The sequence below is a fragment of the Callorhinus ursinus genome, unplaced genomic scaffold (genome assembly GCF_003265705.2).
Source record: "Callorhinus ursinus isolate GAN/ISIS: 27379988/994484 unplaced genomic scaffold, GSC_fseal_2.0 scaffold2, whole genome shotgun sequence".
Taxonomy (NCBI): domain Eukaryota; kingdom Metazoa; phylum Chordata; class Mammalia; order Carnivora; family Otariidae; genus Callorhinus; species Callorhinus ursinus.
The window spans coordinates 23,627,751-23,644,585 of NW_027397064.1; the positions used below are offsets into that span (position 1 = coordinate 23,627,751).

Genomic DNA, 16,835 nt, shown 5'->3' on the forward strand with positions numbered 1-16,835 from the left:
TAAGTCTGATCCAGTGAATCCTGAGAACCATCTCCACATATTTAATTTAATTTAGAAGTTTCCAAAAATGGAGCTCACTCTTTAAAGTCATACTGTTGGTTGCAAATTATGCCATTGGTGTTTTATAGGACTTCAGGTTGTTTCTCTTATCTGTTTTGAAAATTATTCTGTATTCAAGAAAAAAAAGAAAAATATACCTATATTATAAAATTAAAGTCCTTTTATTTGGTGATATACCTATAAAAGAATCTTACAGATTTAGCATTCTTTTGCAGTGACTATATTATACAAAATACCAGTTTTACTAAGTTTACAATTTTAAAGAAAATACCACTGTATATTTTTAAGAGGATAGTCTGCCCTTGACATTAAATGGAAAATGGTATATTAGATAGTTTTAGAGCCATTGAGTTGTAATCATAAATTATATTGACTTTACTACATTTTTTTTTCTGACCTGATCTGGAAAGAAACAGATCAATGAAGGAAAATACTTGGATGTCTATAAAACCAGGCTTCATGTATTCTCTCACATTTTATATTTTCCAGTGAGGAATAGTATGGTTCAAATATAGCAATAAATGTTAAGAATATATCTTATTATGAATGATGTAGTTTTGGGAGACACTACTCTTTTACAGGTAACTGTTTAAGACAGATAATTGCATTCAAGGCAATAGAATATAATACATTCTGTTGTCTCTGAACTTCTAAATGAAATTATGAAAACTAAATTATACGTTTTTAAATAAATGAGCCGTTCATTTGTGATTCAGAATCTTTATTATATTAGTCTCTATGAATAGTGGGAGAATATGTTTCATTATAGTATCTCCAAATCACGGAATAAGGTAAATTATCAGTTGATTACATCTTTCTAATCTAAGCTTGGAATTGGCACTTGAAGTGCCCTCTCTTTTATATTTTTGGGGTCCCATCCCTTTTTAAAATAAAGGCAAATGACAACAAACAATACTCCTGAAACAGATAAGGGATGACAAAGTATTCTAGATCCCTTGGCGTTTGACCCTTATGATCTTGTTAACAGTGTCACATCTCAGCCTTTTAAGAGGTTACTCTGACTCACATGTAAAAAGAAACACTTTCTTTCAGCAATATAGCTTAGTTGTCAATATTATATCCTACTATCCTCTATCCCAATAGCCAGCTGTATATCCTAGGGAGGATATACAACAATTTTAAAAAGCAACTTAAGTAGCTATATCCTTTTTATCTAAACGGCCCTCATAAGAGTTGAAGCATTAACTCTCAAGAAAAAAATGGGCATCTAGGGCACCGGGGTGGCTCAGTCAGTTAAGCGACTGCCTTCGGCTCAGGTCCTGATCCTGGAGTCCTGGGATCGAGTCCTGCGTCGGGCTCCCTGCTCAGCGGGAGTCTGCTTCTCCCTCTGACCCTCTTCCCTCTCGTGCTCTCTATCTCTCATTCTCTCTCTCTCAAATAAATAAATAAAATCTTTAAAAAAAAGAAAAAGAAAAAATGGGCATCTATCCTACACCCACTAATATCTAGAGATCATCAAAATTTTGGAGAGTAGGAAATGTGTAAGTAGTGTTAACTTTTTGGATTAGGTTTGTTTTATGAAGCAAAGTGTTAATTGTACACAACATAGTGAGTGGTAAATGTCTCAGACCCATTAAATCGTAATTAATAGAAAATATCTACAAAAGTAAATAGGTGATGGGGATTAAAGGAGTGTACTTGCTGTGAAGAGCACCAGGTGATGTATGGAAGTGTTGAATAGCTAAACTGTATACCTGAAACTAATTTTACACTGTATGTTAACTGAATATAAATAAAAACTTAAAAAAAAAGTCCTTACATGGTAAAAGTGGACAGGGGATAACAAAACGAATTGATTGAAAATATGCAAAGTAAACAGTCAAGGAAAAAAAGAAAACAAGGCCATTATTATAACTAAACTTTTAGACAATGATTTATTTTTGTTTTTCTTAAATTTAACAAAGTTTTATTTCAAAGGAAATATAAATACATGGTATAAAATTAGAAAATGCCCATTAAATGGTAAAAATACAAAAATAAGAGCACTATGGTCATACTATCCAAAGACAAGTATTGTTTAGTGTCTTACTGTATATTCTAGATCTTCTTATGCACATACATGTGCGTGTATGGATTTTTCTCTCATTGAGATTCTACTGTTTCTAACCCAATCTTTTAAATTTCTAGCCTGCATCTTTCTGTGGCAGTACATTTTTATCTCACCTACTACTTAATCCATAATCAAACTTCTCAAGTTACCTAAAAAATGTCTATACAAATGGTTGTCCAAATTAAGGTCCAGTCCAGGATTGCATTTCACATCTTGTTGTTATGACTAGTAAGTCTTCTTAATCAAAGCCAGTACCTTATTTTTCATATTCACTTATTAAAGGGAACATATAAGTTGTCTTATGGAATATCCCCCCTTCTCAATTAACTGGTTGCTTACTTATGGTTTATGATTTATTTTTCAAGAATAAATTCTACTGAAATATGAAGAATTTGACCACTTAAAATGTACAACAAAACATTTGTGTACGATTTTTAGGTGTAGAAGCTCTCATTCTTTACCTCTGCGGATTGTTTGTACCTCTACCACCCTTGCAGAGGGGTAAGAGAAGAAAAATGGTAAAGAAATGCAATTCAACCAAGGAACTGCTATGGGAAAGTATTGAATGTAATTGCTAACTAGAAAAACATAGAAATTACTGTCTATTGAGTTTTTGAGTGTTTTATGTGCATTGCTGCAACGTAAGTAGTAATGACATGACAATTGATAGCTACCCAAATTAAATGGAAAGAATGGAGGCAGAAGACTTATTTTGTTCTATTAGGAATGATTCTTAAAATAGAAAACAAACAAAAACAAAATAGAGCATTTTCTGTTAATTTACAGTGACATTGACATATATTTTCATAAATTCATGCCACTTATTCTTTTGCAAAATAGATAAGCAGGGGAAGTTTAGAGTTTAGTTCAAATGTACAATTAATAAAATGTTGGGCACTATTCTCAGAAATACATAAATCCTTTGCAATAAAAATATCGGGTTGAAGAAAAAAAATACAACCCTTTGTATAGTAATGGCTTTTTCAGGGATATGTTAGGCACCTGAACTGGAAAGTATGCCTTGAACTGAAAACTTAAAACATTTTTTTGAAATACATATTTAACTGCCATGCTCAAAAATACGATCTTACACACGCCAAAACACATCACAATGATGAGTTTGTGTCCATACTACAGTTTAATTTTCTCAGCATAGATTTTTATATCTTTATAAAGTTCCATTTAGGAAAATCTGGTTGAATTATAGCAACATTCCAGTATGCTATAGTACTTTTGGCTGTCAGGAAACAACCTTTAGGATGAAATACTTCTTAAGGTTTTTCTGTAGCTTTATATGGCAATATAAGAGTCATAATCTTTAAAAGACATGGCTTCATTTATAGAAGTGACACAGATTTTTTTCAAGAGCTCTTTAAAATTTAAAATTTTTATTTAGGATCATCCACTATCATTATTTCTGATGTGTCTTTGAGCAAAAGTTTATTTTGCAAGGGCAAGTAGTTTTTTTTTTTTTTCCTAAAAGAATGTAGCTGTACAGGGTAGATTCTTCTGCAAATAGGAATATAAAGTATAAAATACTTTACTATGGAAAGCACGGACATTCAGGAAGTTCTTTTTTAGTTTTCATTTCTGCCATGGCTTCATGGTCAAATATGTATTAGGTAACACCTATGTGTTTTACTCTGGGCTATTTGCTATGACATATGAAATTAATATACGTCAGGGCTCTGACCACAGAAAGCTCATACATACTATTCTACTCTAGAAAAAGAAGTTAAGACTATAAATACTACTTTTCAGGCAAGGAAAACATTTATCTTTGAACATAATAAGTGATTAGTTTCAAAATTATATCTTAGGTAACAATGTATTAGAGAAACACTTTAATAATAGAAATCTCTTGTGAATCTCTTCCAACCCCCTTTTAATGTAATACTTAATGTGTAGACCTCTTTTATGGGTATATGATGCTTCGGCACACTTTTGATAAGCATAATTACTCCTGTCATTATAACTCTGAAAACCTGTCTGACCCAATTCTTTACCTTTTTCCCGCCCTTTGTCCCAGCAGAATTGCCTAGCCAGCGTTTGAAACAGCACTTTCAAGACATCTCTCTTATTGGTACCCTAATGCTCCAGAGGTGTGGGGTCCATATATCTCCAGACCATGCATTTTTGCTTTAGAGCAGTAGTCCTCAAGATAGGGGGCATGGGCTGGGGGGTGACTTTGGCAGACATTTGACAGTATCTAGAGAAACTGCTGTGACTAGAGGATGGGGTGCTACTGGCATCTAGTGGATGGAGGCTAAGGATGTTGATAAATACCCCAAAATGCATAAGGCAGTCCCCCACAGCAAACAAGTATCCAGCCCAAAATGTCAATAGTGCCACTGTTGAGAAAGCCTACTTTAGAGAAAATGTTGAAAATAATATTATATACCACAACAATGTTATTAAAATATATTTCCATCTATTTAGAGAAAAAGTAAAATGAAAATAATTTTAAATGCTTGTATATCAACATTTAGGCAGGTGTTCTTCATTCTGTTACCAAGTGTTATTTTGTTGCTGCTGTTGTTGTTGTTGTTGAATGGCATGCTGTGGCCACTCATCTCCAAAGATTAGTTGTATGTGCATGGTTTATTATTTAAAAAACAAAGCAAAACAAAAAGCGGGAATAGTTTTTATTCCCCCAAAAATTTTGTAATGGCTCTAATGCATTTTTTATTTGTATTTCTTCTAACTGACTAGACCTGTGATATGTGGATAATGTATTTATTGCACAACTGCTCTTTTTCTCTCTCTGTCTTGTCTCTCTTCTTACTCTTTTTTTTTCTTCTTCTTTTTCATTCTGGTGGGCAGAACTCCCCTAATTGCAGCGGGAGTCATCGGCGGGCTCTTCATCCTGGTCATCGTGGGTCTAACATTTGCAGTTTATGTTAGAAGGAAGAGCATCAAAAAGAAAAGAGCATTAAGAAGATTTCTGGAAACAGAGGTGTGGTGTTTATTTGTTCTCCATGTGTTTAGGGACTTTCATTAAGTTTAGAAGGTTTAGATGATACTCGGTTTTTTAATCCAAGTGAAAACTCTGTTCAATTTCCTGCTGAGAGTTTATAGTTCGTAGTATGTTATAGAGTTGATGAAGAGTCAAAGAGTATATAGTAAAAGTAGTCAAGGCAGTTTCATGGCTTAAAGAGGACAAATGGCAGAGGTCAAGAAGATTATCTGATTGAATGACAGATCTTATTGAAAAGACATACCTGTTTCTTTTGGAGGAGGAATCCCACTAGAGTTCTAGGATATTACAGTAGCAGAACTAGAAAACATCTGGGGAGAGAATATCTCAACAGCAGAACTAGAAAAATGTTAAAAGAATTTTTCTGATTCAAAATAAAGCAAGATAGGCAAGCAATTTATGCTTTAATTAGGGTCATTAAATTGGTAGCCACTGATCTCATTATACCAACAGTGAAAAGCTGAGTTTACAGGATAAACCTTCCTATTGTAATCACACAGACCTTACCACACAATTTACGGGAAGTATTTAATGTTATGCATGTTAGTTATTGGGAATACGTAAATTACCCACAAATTATTACAATTTCTCTTATATTGCCACACTGAGTTCACTGGCATGCAAGGTGATAGTTTTCACTGTATAGGTTACAGAGGAAAAACAATTACAGAAAACTGCATTGCCAGATCCTTCTCAACTTGCACCTTACCTTCTTCCTCCTGATACACACATCCAAGGCTGTCTGAACAGCTCAAAGCAATTCTGTACTGAGACTTAGCCTTCTCTGGATCTGTTTTTTTTTGTTTTTGTTTGTTTGTTTGTTTGTTTGTTTTTTGCTCATTGTCAGTGTGACAGTTTGACTTTTCCTCTTAACACAGACAGGAATGAGAATATTCATTCATAAATTTTGCAAACTGATAATGAATTAAATTTTAGCTCTCTTCCTCCAAAAGTTGAAACTAGATAGAAGAATCATGTGCAATGTTCTGGAAGCTATTTTAATTCCATGCAGGAGAGAATGTCTAAGAATTGGAGTTGTCTAAAATTAGAACGGGTTGTTTTATCGATAGAGATGTTCAAGCATAAGATAGGTAGTCAGTTATATACATGAGAAAAAATAGTAGTAATTTTTACTTGAGCTGGATGTTTACAAAAGATCAATTTGATCATTTTCAACCTTGCACATGTGAATACAGGTGTGGACACAACACATGTGCTGTGCATATTTTCAGTTTAGCAAGGATGCTGGAGGCAGATAGAATTCTCCCTCATGGCCAGCTTGGGGCAGTCGTGGAGAAAATTCTAAGAAGTGAAGTAAATTAGAATTGGAGAGGAACTGAAGGCTTGGGACAGCAGTGGACTTTTAGGTGATTGAATAAATAGGAAAGGAATCTGTCCCTTAACCACATGCAAAAAAGTCTCATTGCTATAAAAATAATCATTTTGTTTGTTTTCTTTTTTAATACAGTGCTTTCTAGGAATGTCCTTCAAATTGATATTTCATTACTAAATAAACACATACTGATTGGTTTTAGAAGCAGACTCTAATTTTTATAAAAAGTTATAGCTTACCACTAAATTAGATAATTGTAAAATCCCCATCTTTCTCTCAGTAAAAGTAAATAACTGTGATTTTCTATCATCTAAACAGAAGAGGAATTCTTGAGGATCAACTCAAATCCTTAAATACTAAAACTAGAAATTTGTCTCAGATGTGAAAAACTTGTTAAAGCAAGATATATTGTTGGAATGTACTTAGAGTTAATATGCTTTTCCAGAATCATATTGCTCCAGATTGTCTGTCTTCTGTTGCATGCATAAAAGTAGAAAATGTTTTTTTTCCCAACATACTCTTACGAGATGCACTGTAAGCTTGATGCTTTGATAGATACTGCGATTAGAAAATGTTAATGGGACGTGATCATATCCCTTGAAGAGTGACAGATTCAGTGCCTACAATATGGCAGGCAATGTTCCAAAGTTTTCCAGCTATGCTACATCCCATTTCATCCCTTGACAATCTTCTGTGGAATTATTGCTGTACCTATTTCACAGGTGTGAGATGAGGGGGTAGGAGGGGTCCATCTGCTTTCTCACCTGTAAGTGGCAGCACTAGTGTGCAAACCTACGATTTTAAACTTGACGCTCTTTCTGCCATACTGGCTTGCAAAATGAAACAATGCTTCTTTCAAAGGTATCATTCTCAAATTCCCGGAAAAATGTGTTTGTATACATTTTGAAGTGATATCTGAGAAAATTGCAGGAGACTAAACATTTCAGGTAGAATTGTGAAGTTTTCAAAATCTGGAATTATGGCATATTATATGCCAAAGCATATATTTTAAAAGTACATAGCCCCAAAGGCTGAAATCTAGTCCCCAATTTTGCATATGATTTTTATATAATTTGTTATGTGATTTAAAAAATAATTCATCAGTGGGCGCCTGGGTGGCTCAGTTGTTAAGTGTCTGCCTTCGGCTCAAGTCATGATCCCAGGGTCCTGGGATCGAGCCTGGCACTGGGCTCCCTGCTCCGGGGGGAGCCTGCTTCTCCCTCTCCCACTCCCCCCTGCTTGTGTTCCCTCTCTCGCTGTCTCTGTCTCTCTCTCTGTGTCAAATAAATAAATAAAATCTTAACAAAAAGAAGGCTTTGCCTTTAAAAAAAAATTCATTAAAGTTCCTGATTATATACATACAGTGTGTGTATCAAAATCTACTAAACAAATTCTGCACCGCAGAGTTGGATTCAAATGTAGGAGATGCTCTGATGGAGATTCTTTTTCCCATTTTACAGGGAATTTTGTAATTCTTTCTGAGCTTTATTTTATGTGACTTTATATGCATTTTTAAAAATACAAATTTGAAAATGAAATAGAAGCATATTTGTTGTCACACTTTTAGACAGAGCCCAAATTTATTGATAATTTTATCCTCTTCTCCAAATTCTTGCTTCCTATCGCTACACTTACTTATAATCAAGATTCTGTTCAGCTACTTAAGTAGACCATGATGTTCACAGAAGCATAATAATAAACAAGTCACAGGGTCACAGTGCACTGAGCATTGTAAACAGACACTGTGAAATACTCTGATGGTTTTCAAGACCATTTGAGTAAGAGTTGCCTTTAATTATTTCCTTATGCTGAGAAAGAACAAGCTCTTTGAGTTTAAAGTTTAGTTCCTTTATTTAACTTTAGAAAAAGAAACTTCTGTTTCTCTTACTTGCTTTTTTACCCAAGCATAAATAAAAACCTAAAATTTGAACATAAGATACAGACTTTTGGTACCGAGGGCCTCTCTCATATTTACCCTTCATTTTGTTTTGTTTTTTCTCACATAGGCAAGAAATTGGTATACATTCCCATACCTTTTCTCTGCTTATTCATCCTCTCTGGCTAAATGGCAAATAAACTGAACATCTAAAATTACCTGAATTTATCCCTTTTGGCCACACCCAGCCCACTTTATGATCTCGTATTTCCCACCCAAATCTCATCCTTCAGACCTGTCCCACCCCTACTGTATTCTGCTTCATGTCTTCTTCCTCCTTCCTAATGCTGTGTCCAAACTGGTCTTCACAATGGTAATACCCTCCTCCATGTCAATCCATTTTTATTATCTCAAGACCAATTTTATTTATTTTTTTAAAGATTGTATGTATGTATGTATGTATTTTAGAGAGAGAGCGCAAGCAGTGGGAGAGGGAGAAGGAGAGAGAGAGAATCCCAAACAGACCACACTGAGCGCAGAGCCCAGAGCCAGGCTCCATCTCAGGACCCTGAGATCATGACCTGAGCCGAAACTAAGAGTTGGAGGTTCAACAGACTGAGCCACCCGGGTGCCCCTCAAGACCAATTCTAAAGTGTGCCTCCTCCAGGAAGCCAAAACTAGTGAAACTTTCTCGCTGGTGGCTATTTTACCCCTCGGCATACCATAGAATTCACTTAGGATCTAGAATCATTTCATAGAATATTTGATCTGTAAAGTACTCTAGGGCCTTGCTACTTAAAATGTGTTCAAGGACCATCATCATACACAGATATCACCTCAAGTTCTGCAAAAATGCAAATTTCAGCCCCAGCCTTAGACTTATTGAACTAGAATCTGCGCTTTAACAAGAACCTCAGGTAATTCAAATGTACATGAAAGTTTTAGAAGCACCGTCCTGGGGCATTGGTATTGTGCTAACTTACTTTCTTCTCTTCTGACGCATTTGTCCTGGCTTCCTAGTTAGATTTTATTTTTCTATGTATCGGGTCTCCTAAAACGAGAAAGAAAATATTGATAGAGTACATGGCCATAACTAAGATCTGAGTCTTAGCTGGAGATACTAAAACTGGAAGGGCTTCAAAAAGTAGGATTGAGAGCCCCTATTAGCCTAAATTTCTTTAAAGTTGGGGGGGGTGAGGGGAAATCTCCTAGTTTGGTGTGCCTCAAGGTAGGCACAGTTTTATACTTGTGTTCACGCAGGCAAAAAGCATGAGAAGAGAAAGGATAGACTCTGAGGGAATAGTGATCTGAGTGATCCATACGACAAAAATATTGTTTGTCAAGGGAAGTGTGCTTGTGTGTTTTTCTGTGTGTATGAGAAAGAGAAGCAGGCACAAGAAGAGGGAGAGACACTGACTGGAACTGAAAGTTATAGAACCTGAATTCTCTTTGTTTTATAGTTGGTAGAACCCTTAACTCCCAGTGGTACGGCGCCCAATCAAGCTCAACTTCGTATTTTGAAAGAAACTGAGCTCAAAAGAGTGAAAGTACTTGGCTCGGGTGCTTTTGGAACAGTCTATAAGGTCAGTAAAAAAATAACCCATACCACCAGTTGTTTTTTGTTTCAGACTTGTCTTAAATAATGGCCAGAGTTATTGCTCTAGCTAACCTAATTTCCTTTTAATATTCAGAGAGGAGAACCTGTATCGTATTGAGAAGTTGCTGCACCAATGAATTCATTCATTTTTATTGAGCAAGCTGGGATGGAAACTGGCATAGGAAAGCAAGAAACTGTCACAAAGAGCCACAGTATTCACTTTCCATGCCCTTGTGATCTGCTTTTGATAGCATCTCCCTGTTGGCAAATTTTGTCCTTATCTGAAATACACGGCTCTAGCCCATTCTCCTTCCCCCTACACAGTGCTCCATGGACTCGCAGACGGGCCTGAGCCATATGCCATAACCCTTGCTCTTCTTTTCTTCTGTCCTTTTATCCTCACCTCTCCCCATCAGGATGGCACTGCCTGTCTCCTTAGGATCTACACAAATGTGCTGATTTGTTAACAGGCTAGGATTAGTTCCTAAACCACTTTTTTGCCTACCTATTAACGGATATAATTTAGCAGAAAATTTTCAGTTTTGATGTCCTTATCATTATATGCAAACTAAAAAAGTGACTTTATTTGTGAAATTCAGGTTAGATAGAACGGAGGGTGAAATCATGGGTTTCCAATAAGAGAGATATTTTTGGAAAGGCAAAGTTCAGGTAATGTCATCTGCATGTTTACTTATTTAGCTTAGTTATAAAACTAATTCAGAGGCCAGGCCTAAGGTTAATTGTGGTGAGGTTTATTTTTAATGTAAGTAACAAGTATAAGAAACTCTGCTGGGTTAGTGCTAAATCCTTCTTGTAATGTCCATTGTGACAGTTCCCCAAATTTTACTTTGTGACAGTTTTATATATTTCTTAAAGCTATATGCAAGCCTGCAGTTTTTACAAACATTTCTGTTAAAATAGACTGGATCTTAGAAATTTTGCACTTTAAAATGTTCATTTTTTTCCTACTTAAAACAAATATTTATTTAACAAAAAATATTAACAATTAGAATATAAACCTTAATTTTCCATCCTGAGTGTTCCAAATATGATTTAATCTCTTTAAAATAAAATTATCTTATTCTAAGGCCAAAATATGGAAATTTCTTAATCTCTTAGTATGCATATTTTGTTCAGTTAAACTAAAAATTATTAATTCAGCACCTAATTTGAATAGAAACTATTCTAGACTGGCTTGGTGCTTTCTGGTCTTCAGATTCTTTGTATGTTTGAAGAAATACAACTTATCCTGTTTTTCTATTTATATTATGCTAGAAATGATGGACTTTCATTTCAAAGATAACTCAATTTTGGATTGTTCCTAGCATATAATCAGCCTTTTATTTTAAAGATGGTATTGTCTGGAAAGTGAATTTTATTTTAAATCATGGATACCATTTAGACATTTAATTATAAAGCTTTATAAATGTTTTTGTTATGAACAACTATTTACCTATTGTCCATGAGCATTGTACCTTTACTGAAATTACATGTATTGAAAGTTCCATATGTATGTTTGATTTTTATACTTACAGTGTGTTATGGTTGACCCTAAGTTTTAATTAATATATTAGTTCTTACCAAGGCATATTGCCTTAAACTATAAAGAAGTATCCTTGACCACAGAAATGCAAATTAGCTTAGGTAATTATTTGGTTGATTTTTCTCCTGGTTGGAGATATGCTGTGTTTAAGCATGAAAGATTTGAACCAATACCATGGGTATTAGTGTAGTTGAATTTTTGTCTGGTCAGACCTAGAAAATAATGACTATACTTATTTAAAAAGCAGTACAAATTAATTCACACTGAATTTATATCCTATTCCAAAAGTATACTTTGGGAATATTTTAACATTCATACTCTATAAAGTAACCCCCCTGTGGTTGCTTTATTGAATAATGGTAAGCCTTTCACTACCCTAGATACCATCACTAAGAAAATGTAGCCCGTGGATCTTGGGCTTCCCCTGCCCCCATTTCTATATTAATAATTTTAAAAAAATTATACTACAAGGAACTTGGCTTATTTTTTTGTATTTGACACATAGATTTCCCTATTCACTTTAAGAAGAACATAACTCTTAAATTCACCTTCTAATGGTTAAAGCCTTTTTTTCTGTATTTTTCTGACTTTTTAATAATTCTTGTGTTTAGGTCTCCTCATATTATTGTAACTTTCAGTAACACAAATATATGTTTTAGCATAGAAGTACAAAGTGAAAAACTTTTTTTTTTTTTTTTTTACTTTATGACTACAACCAACTGATATTAAGAAAAACTAGAGATATTCTCTTTAGGAATAAGAATTTTCCCCCCTTTCATTTTAATGTTAAAACTGGACTAAGAATACTTTTTTCGATGTCAGGACTAATAAATTAAAATTTGAGATTTTCTTCTGTATATATTTGGGACAATATGCTTTAAAAAAATTCTTATATAATTGATGCATCCCCCTATGTCTTATCAAAATTATTGTCTTAAATCAAATGGTTGAATTGTTTACTCCAGAATGTTGTCATTTACCTTAATGTTGTACTTGACTCAAGCTCTATCTACTTTATACTTTCCCAGTGTGTGGATCCTGTTCAGATATTATAATTATATTTTTGTAGGAAAAGAGAACTGGCAATGACCAGTATAGATATTTTATATTCAGAGATAATAAAATTCCTTGAAACACACATATATAATATTTGATAATAAAAACAAATTAATATGTGCTCAGTACTCCCTAGTACTTGCCTTTGAAAACTAATTCTTAAATAATCACCTTAGTAAACTAATTCTTAAATCAATCCAAACTTCAGGAACATGAGAATATGTATTTTTATTTGTTTTAGTTGCAGAATAATTAGATAATATTAAAGCTGAAAAGAACCTCCAACATTACTGAACCCAATCTTCTAAATTACAAATGAGACAATTGAAGATCAAAAATTTGAACAGTGTTCTCCAAGTCTTAAGAAGCTGATATATTGTTCAAATCTAATATTATTGTATCTTATTTCATTTTTGTCTCCATTAAAAGCCTTTTCCACACATACGAATTGACTTTTATAATAGCAATGCTTTATAAAATAATAGTAAACACCTTAAAAGCAGAATAAATACATGATTCATCTTCAGATAATGAAAGCGGACAGCAAAGTTGCTAAGTAACTTGTAACATACAACAGGTATTAGATAAATGTTTGTTGACTGAATAAAAGAATATAGAACCTCTAAATTATTTTTTAAGAAATTAATAGATTGAGTGGTTAAATCAAATTTTGTTTCTGGTATAAATTTGTATATCTTCATATAGATTTAATGTGATTTTTTTCCCCCAAAGGGTATTTGGGTACCTGAAGGAGAAACAGTAAAGATTCCTGTGGCTATTAAGATTCTTAATGAAACAACTGGTCCCAAAGCCAATGTGGAGTTCATGGATGTAAGTATAGATAGACACCAGGCAATCTCATTTTTATCCATTATTAATAGACTGCTTTTAGAATTAAAAAAAAAAAGACTTCACTACTTACAAAATTTCCTCTCTAGAAATGGTATACTCTATAATTAAAACCTTGAGCAGGGGTCAGCAAACTTTTGCTTGAAGGACCAGAGAATAAGTAGGCTTTTTGTGTGATGTGGTCTCTGTGGAAACTACTCAAGTCCATCCTTTTAAGTAGGTAAGCAGCCATAGACACTTAAAAACAAAACACAAGAATGGGCATGACTGTGTTCCAGTAAACTTTATTTATACCAACAAGCTGAAGGCTGAAGGTCTGCAAACCAAATCCTGCTCTCAAGGACTATGTATTTCAGCACTATGCAAAGAAAGGCAAATTGCATTTGGAGTAGGAATGATGATCTGAAAAATTAATTGGGCTGCTTTATTTTATTATTGTTATGGTCTACTTACCAGAAAACAGCAATCAAGATTAGTTTCTATAGTAAGTTAGTGTTAAATTTAAATTAGGAACCTACCTAAGTCAGACAATTACCAGTTGAAATTTACTTTTTTTCTAGTTCAAATTCAGAAGACAAACCTTATGGGTAATAAGTTCCAACTATAGAGAAATAAGAGAGTTCTGAAGAATAAAAATACTTTATAAGGTCAATCAGAACTTTAAGATTTCCCCTAGCAAAAATTGTAGATTGAGCTGTTCAGCAAATTTCAGAAGGTAGGACAGATAAAATATCTATGTAGTATGCTGTTATTTTTTTTCACATTCAACACAAGGTATCTTGCCAGGGGTTCTATCAAAGACCCATATAGATACTCTTTCTCGTTTAGCATAATGTCTTCAATAATAAGAATGATTTTGATTTTCAAATGACCTTCATATGAAAGATGATGCAAGCATATGCACTTTAAATATGGATTGCTATATATTTCTACACAGTTTCTCTCGTAAGCTCTTTTGTAAGTTGATGGTGGATAATTTACTTGTGTAAAATGCTTACTCTCTTATATAGGGCTGCTTTTAGTTCAGCAACGTATTGGTTATTAGATAATAGGGCTGATAATTAACTGGTACAAACCAGCTGCTCTGATCAGTTGGTCCTGCACCTTACTAGTTGCTAAATATTTTGAATACCACCCTTACTTATCTACCAACACCTGACAGATACTGAATCCAGTAACTAAATGGTGTTTCCTTCTGTAGGTGCCTAAAAGTTCTGACACTCTGCAGCTACATGTCCTGGCTCATGTAGTAAAATGTAAAACTGAAGTCTTTTTCAGTGATGTCACAATCAATTTGATCTTGATTATAGGTATATAGTTGTGAAGGGAATTTTCTAAGTAAAAATAAAGAAGAAAAGGACAATGAATATAAACAGTGTATGCTAATATGTAAAACTGATTAAAAAAAAAAAAAAAAAAAGATCTTGACCAGCCTAGACTGCAGCCAAAGCTGCACAAGATGCTAAGAATGCTAAGAATGCTAATAATCTCTGCTGGAGGCTTGGACAGCCATTTTTGTCATATTTCCATGGAAACAGACTGGCAAAAAGGGGTTAAGAGGCTACAAAATAATCACCTAAGAAAGAAGCTCTAAAAGCTTCATCATGATTTTGAATGATAATTTGAAAGCTCCTAACCCCATCCAATTTTTTTTTTCCTGATCTGAAGTCTATTCCCATGGAAACAGGAGTGGGGATGGCAGCTTGAAATCTTAGAATCTACTGAACTTTAGATGAGGCTCTGATTGAGCCATGAAAGGGGTCATTTTCCTAAATGTTGATAAATCTGGTGACCAACAAACTCCAAACAGTATGTTCTTTTTAAAAGTTAAAAAAATATTAAGGAAAATATTTTGACTGAGCTTCTCTTACCTCGTGGATAGATGCTAGAAGATTAATAGATTGGTAGACTGCTATTGGCAATTTCAATAAATACTAAGCAGAAACACCTCTTACTATTTTCAGAACTTCTTTCAAAAAACATTAGTATGGCATCACAGTAATTAAAATACAGTTGCACTGGCAAAATTAATGATAAATTCAGTATTTTAAACAGGCTGGTGTAATTTTAATGCAAAATTACCTACATTTCATACCAACACTTTTAGCTCATCTACTATGTGTATAAATCATTATAAGTAATTAAATAACATATCAAACTGCAACAAAAAGCTTCATGTATGCCAATTTATTTGTAATTTGGACCTAAGAATTAAGTTGAAGTTGCTAATATCCCCAAGGTTATTAAGATAAAAGTCTTATTTGACATATCTCTTCCATAAGGTAGAGTATTCCAAGTTTAACTTTCAAACTAAAATAACATCTACTGCAATCATGCTACCTGTCTCTTTTGCAAACTAGAGTATGTATATATTTGTTTATATGCAAATGTTTTATACCATTTTAAAGAAAGAAAATAAAGCTTCTGAAGATAATAGAAACTGCATACTCTTATTAAACATTAGATCTCTTTGCCCCACCCTACCCCACAGCATGCAACTTTATACTTGGGGTAGAATATTCTACTACTACTACTAAGTTTATTAGATGTAGCTATGTGTTACTGGTTATTTTAATAAATGACAAAATTCAACAACTTAAAAATCACTAAACCCAATATTTCTATTGATATCCAGGGGCACAGGAGATGACTTTTATGTTTTCTTAGAATTTTACCATAGGCAAAAATAAATAAGGAACAATTTGTATTCTATTAAATGCTATGCTAAAAGTAGGAGAGGAGAATTTGGTCACAAGGCTGTAATTCAACTCACCTGAATATGTCTAATGGATTCATAATGACAATAATAACACACAGCTACTGAATGGCCAGTATGTCCTTAATTCCCATAAAGGAAGATCACATTGGACAACATTAAGAAAATGGCCCTAAAGGTCCACCTTCTTAAGAAAAATATCTACATTTATACACACTTCTAGTTTTTGTTTCAAATAGCACCATTTCATTGGAAGAACACAGGGTTTTTGTTTTGTTTTGTCTTGTCTTTTGTGTTTTGTTTTGTTTTTATCCTTCAAATGGTATAGAATACATACTTAAAAAATGTGGCTATTGAGCAAGATTCCTGGAATTGGGGACCATGGTCTGGTCAAATCAGACAGACTCCAGTTTGTCTGAATTTCTACTACTCTTGCTTTGTTGTTGTTGTCGTTTTTCTCTGATATTTAAGCCCACTATCACTTGACGTTATTCTATATGCCTTGGAAGTGTATATGTATTTAAATGTTTTATTAATTTATTTGTTTTCTTAAAAAAATCTTGAGATAAAAAAATATAATTATCCTAAATTCCAGTGACTGAATATAATACTTCAGCTTAGTGCTCCAGTTTGTTGGCTTTAGCGTCAGCTTCCCCACACCAAATCAACCACCTAGTTCCCAGAAAGGTGCTCCAAGGAAATGTTTCAAACCGCCCAGACTTACTGTTTAAATAGTTGTATTTTTAGTAAAAGAAGA

The 16,835-nt window shown here is 33.8% G+C and overlaps 1 protein-coding gene across 8 annotated transcripts in view; it reads left to right on the forward strand.

Annotated features, from left to right (window-relative positions):
• Positions 1-16,835, forward strand: part of ERBB4 (erb-b2 receptor tyrosine kinase 4) — a 1,101,497-nt gene that overhangs the window by 885,020 nt on the left and 199,642 nt on the right. For all 8 annotated transcript variants that reach the window (XM_073879088.1, XM_073879094.1, XM_073879096.1 and 5 more), the window contains 3 exons: positions 4,955-5,087; positions 9,778-9,900; positions 13,246-13,344. In XM_073879088.1, coding sequence (XP_073735189.1) covers positions 4,955-5,087; positions 9,778-9,900; positions 13,246-13,344 — 355 coding nt within the window. The remainder of the gene's footprint in view (positions 1-4,954; positions 5,088-9,777; positions 9,901-13,245; positions 13,345-16,835) is intronic.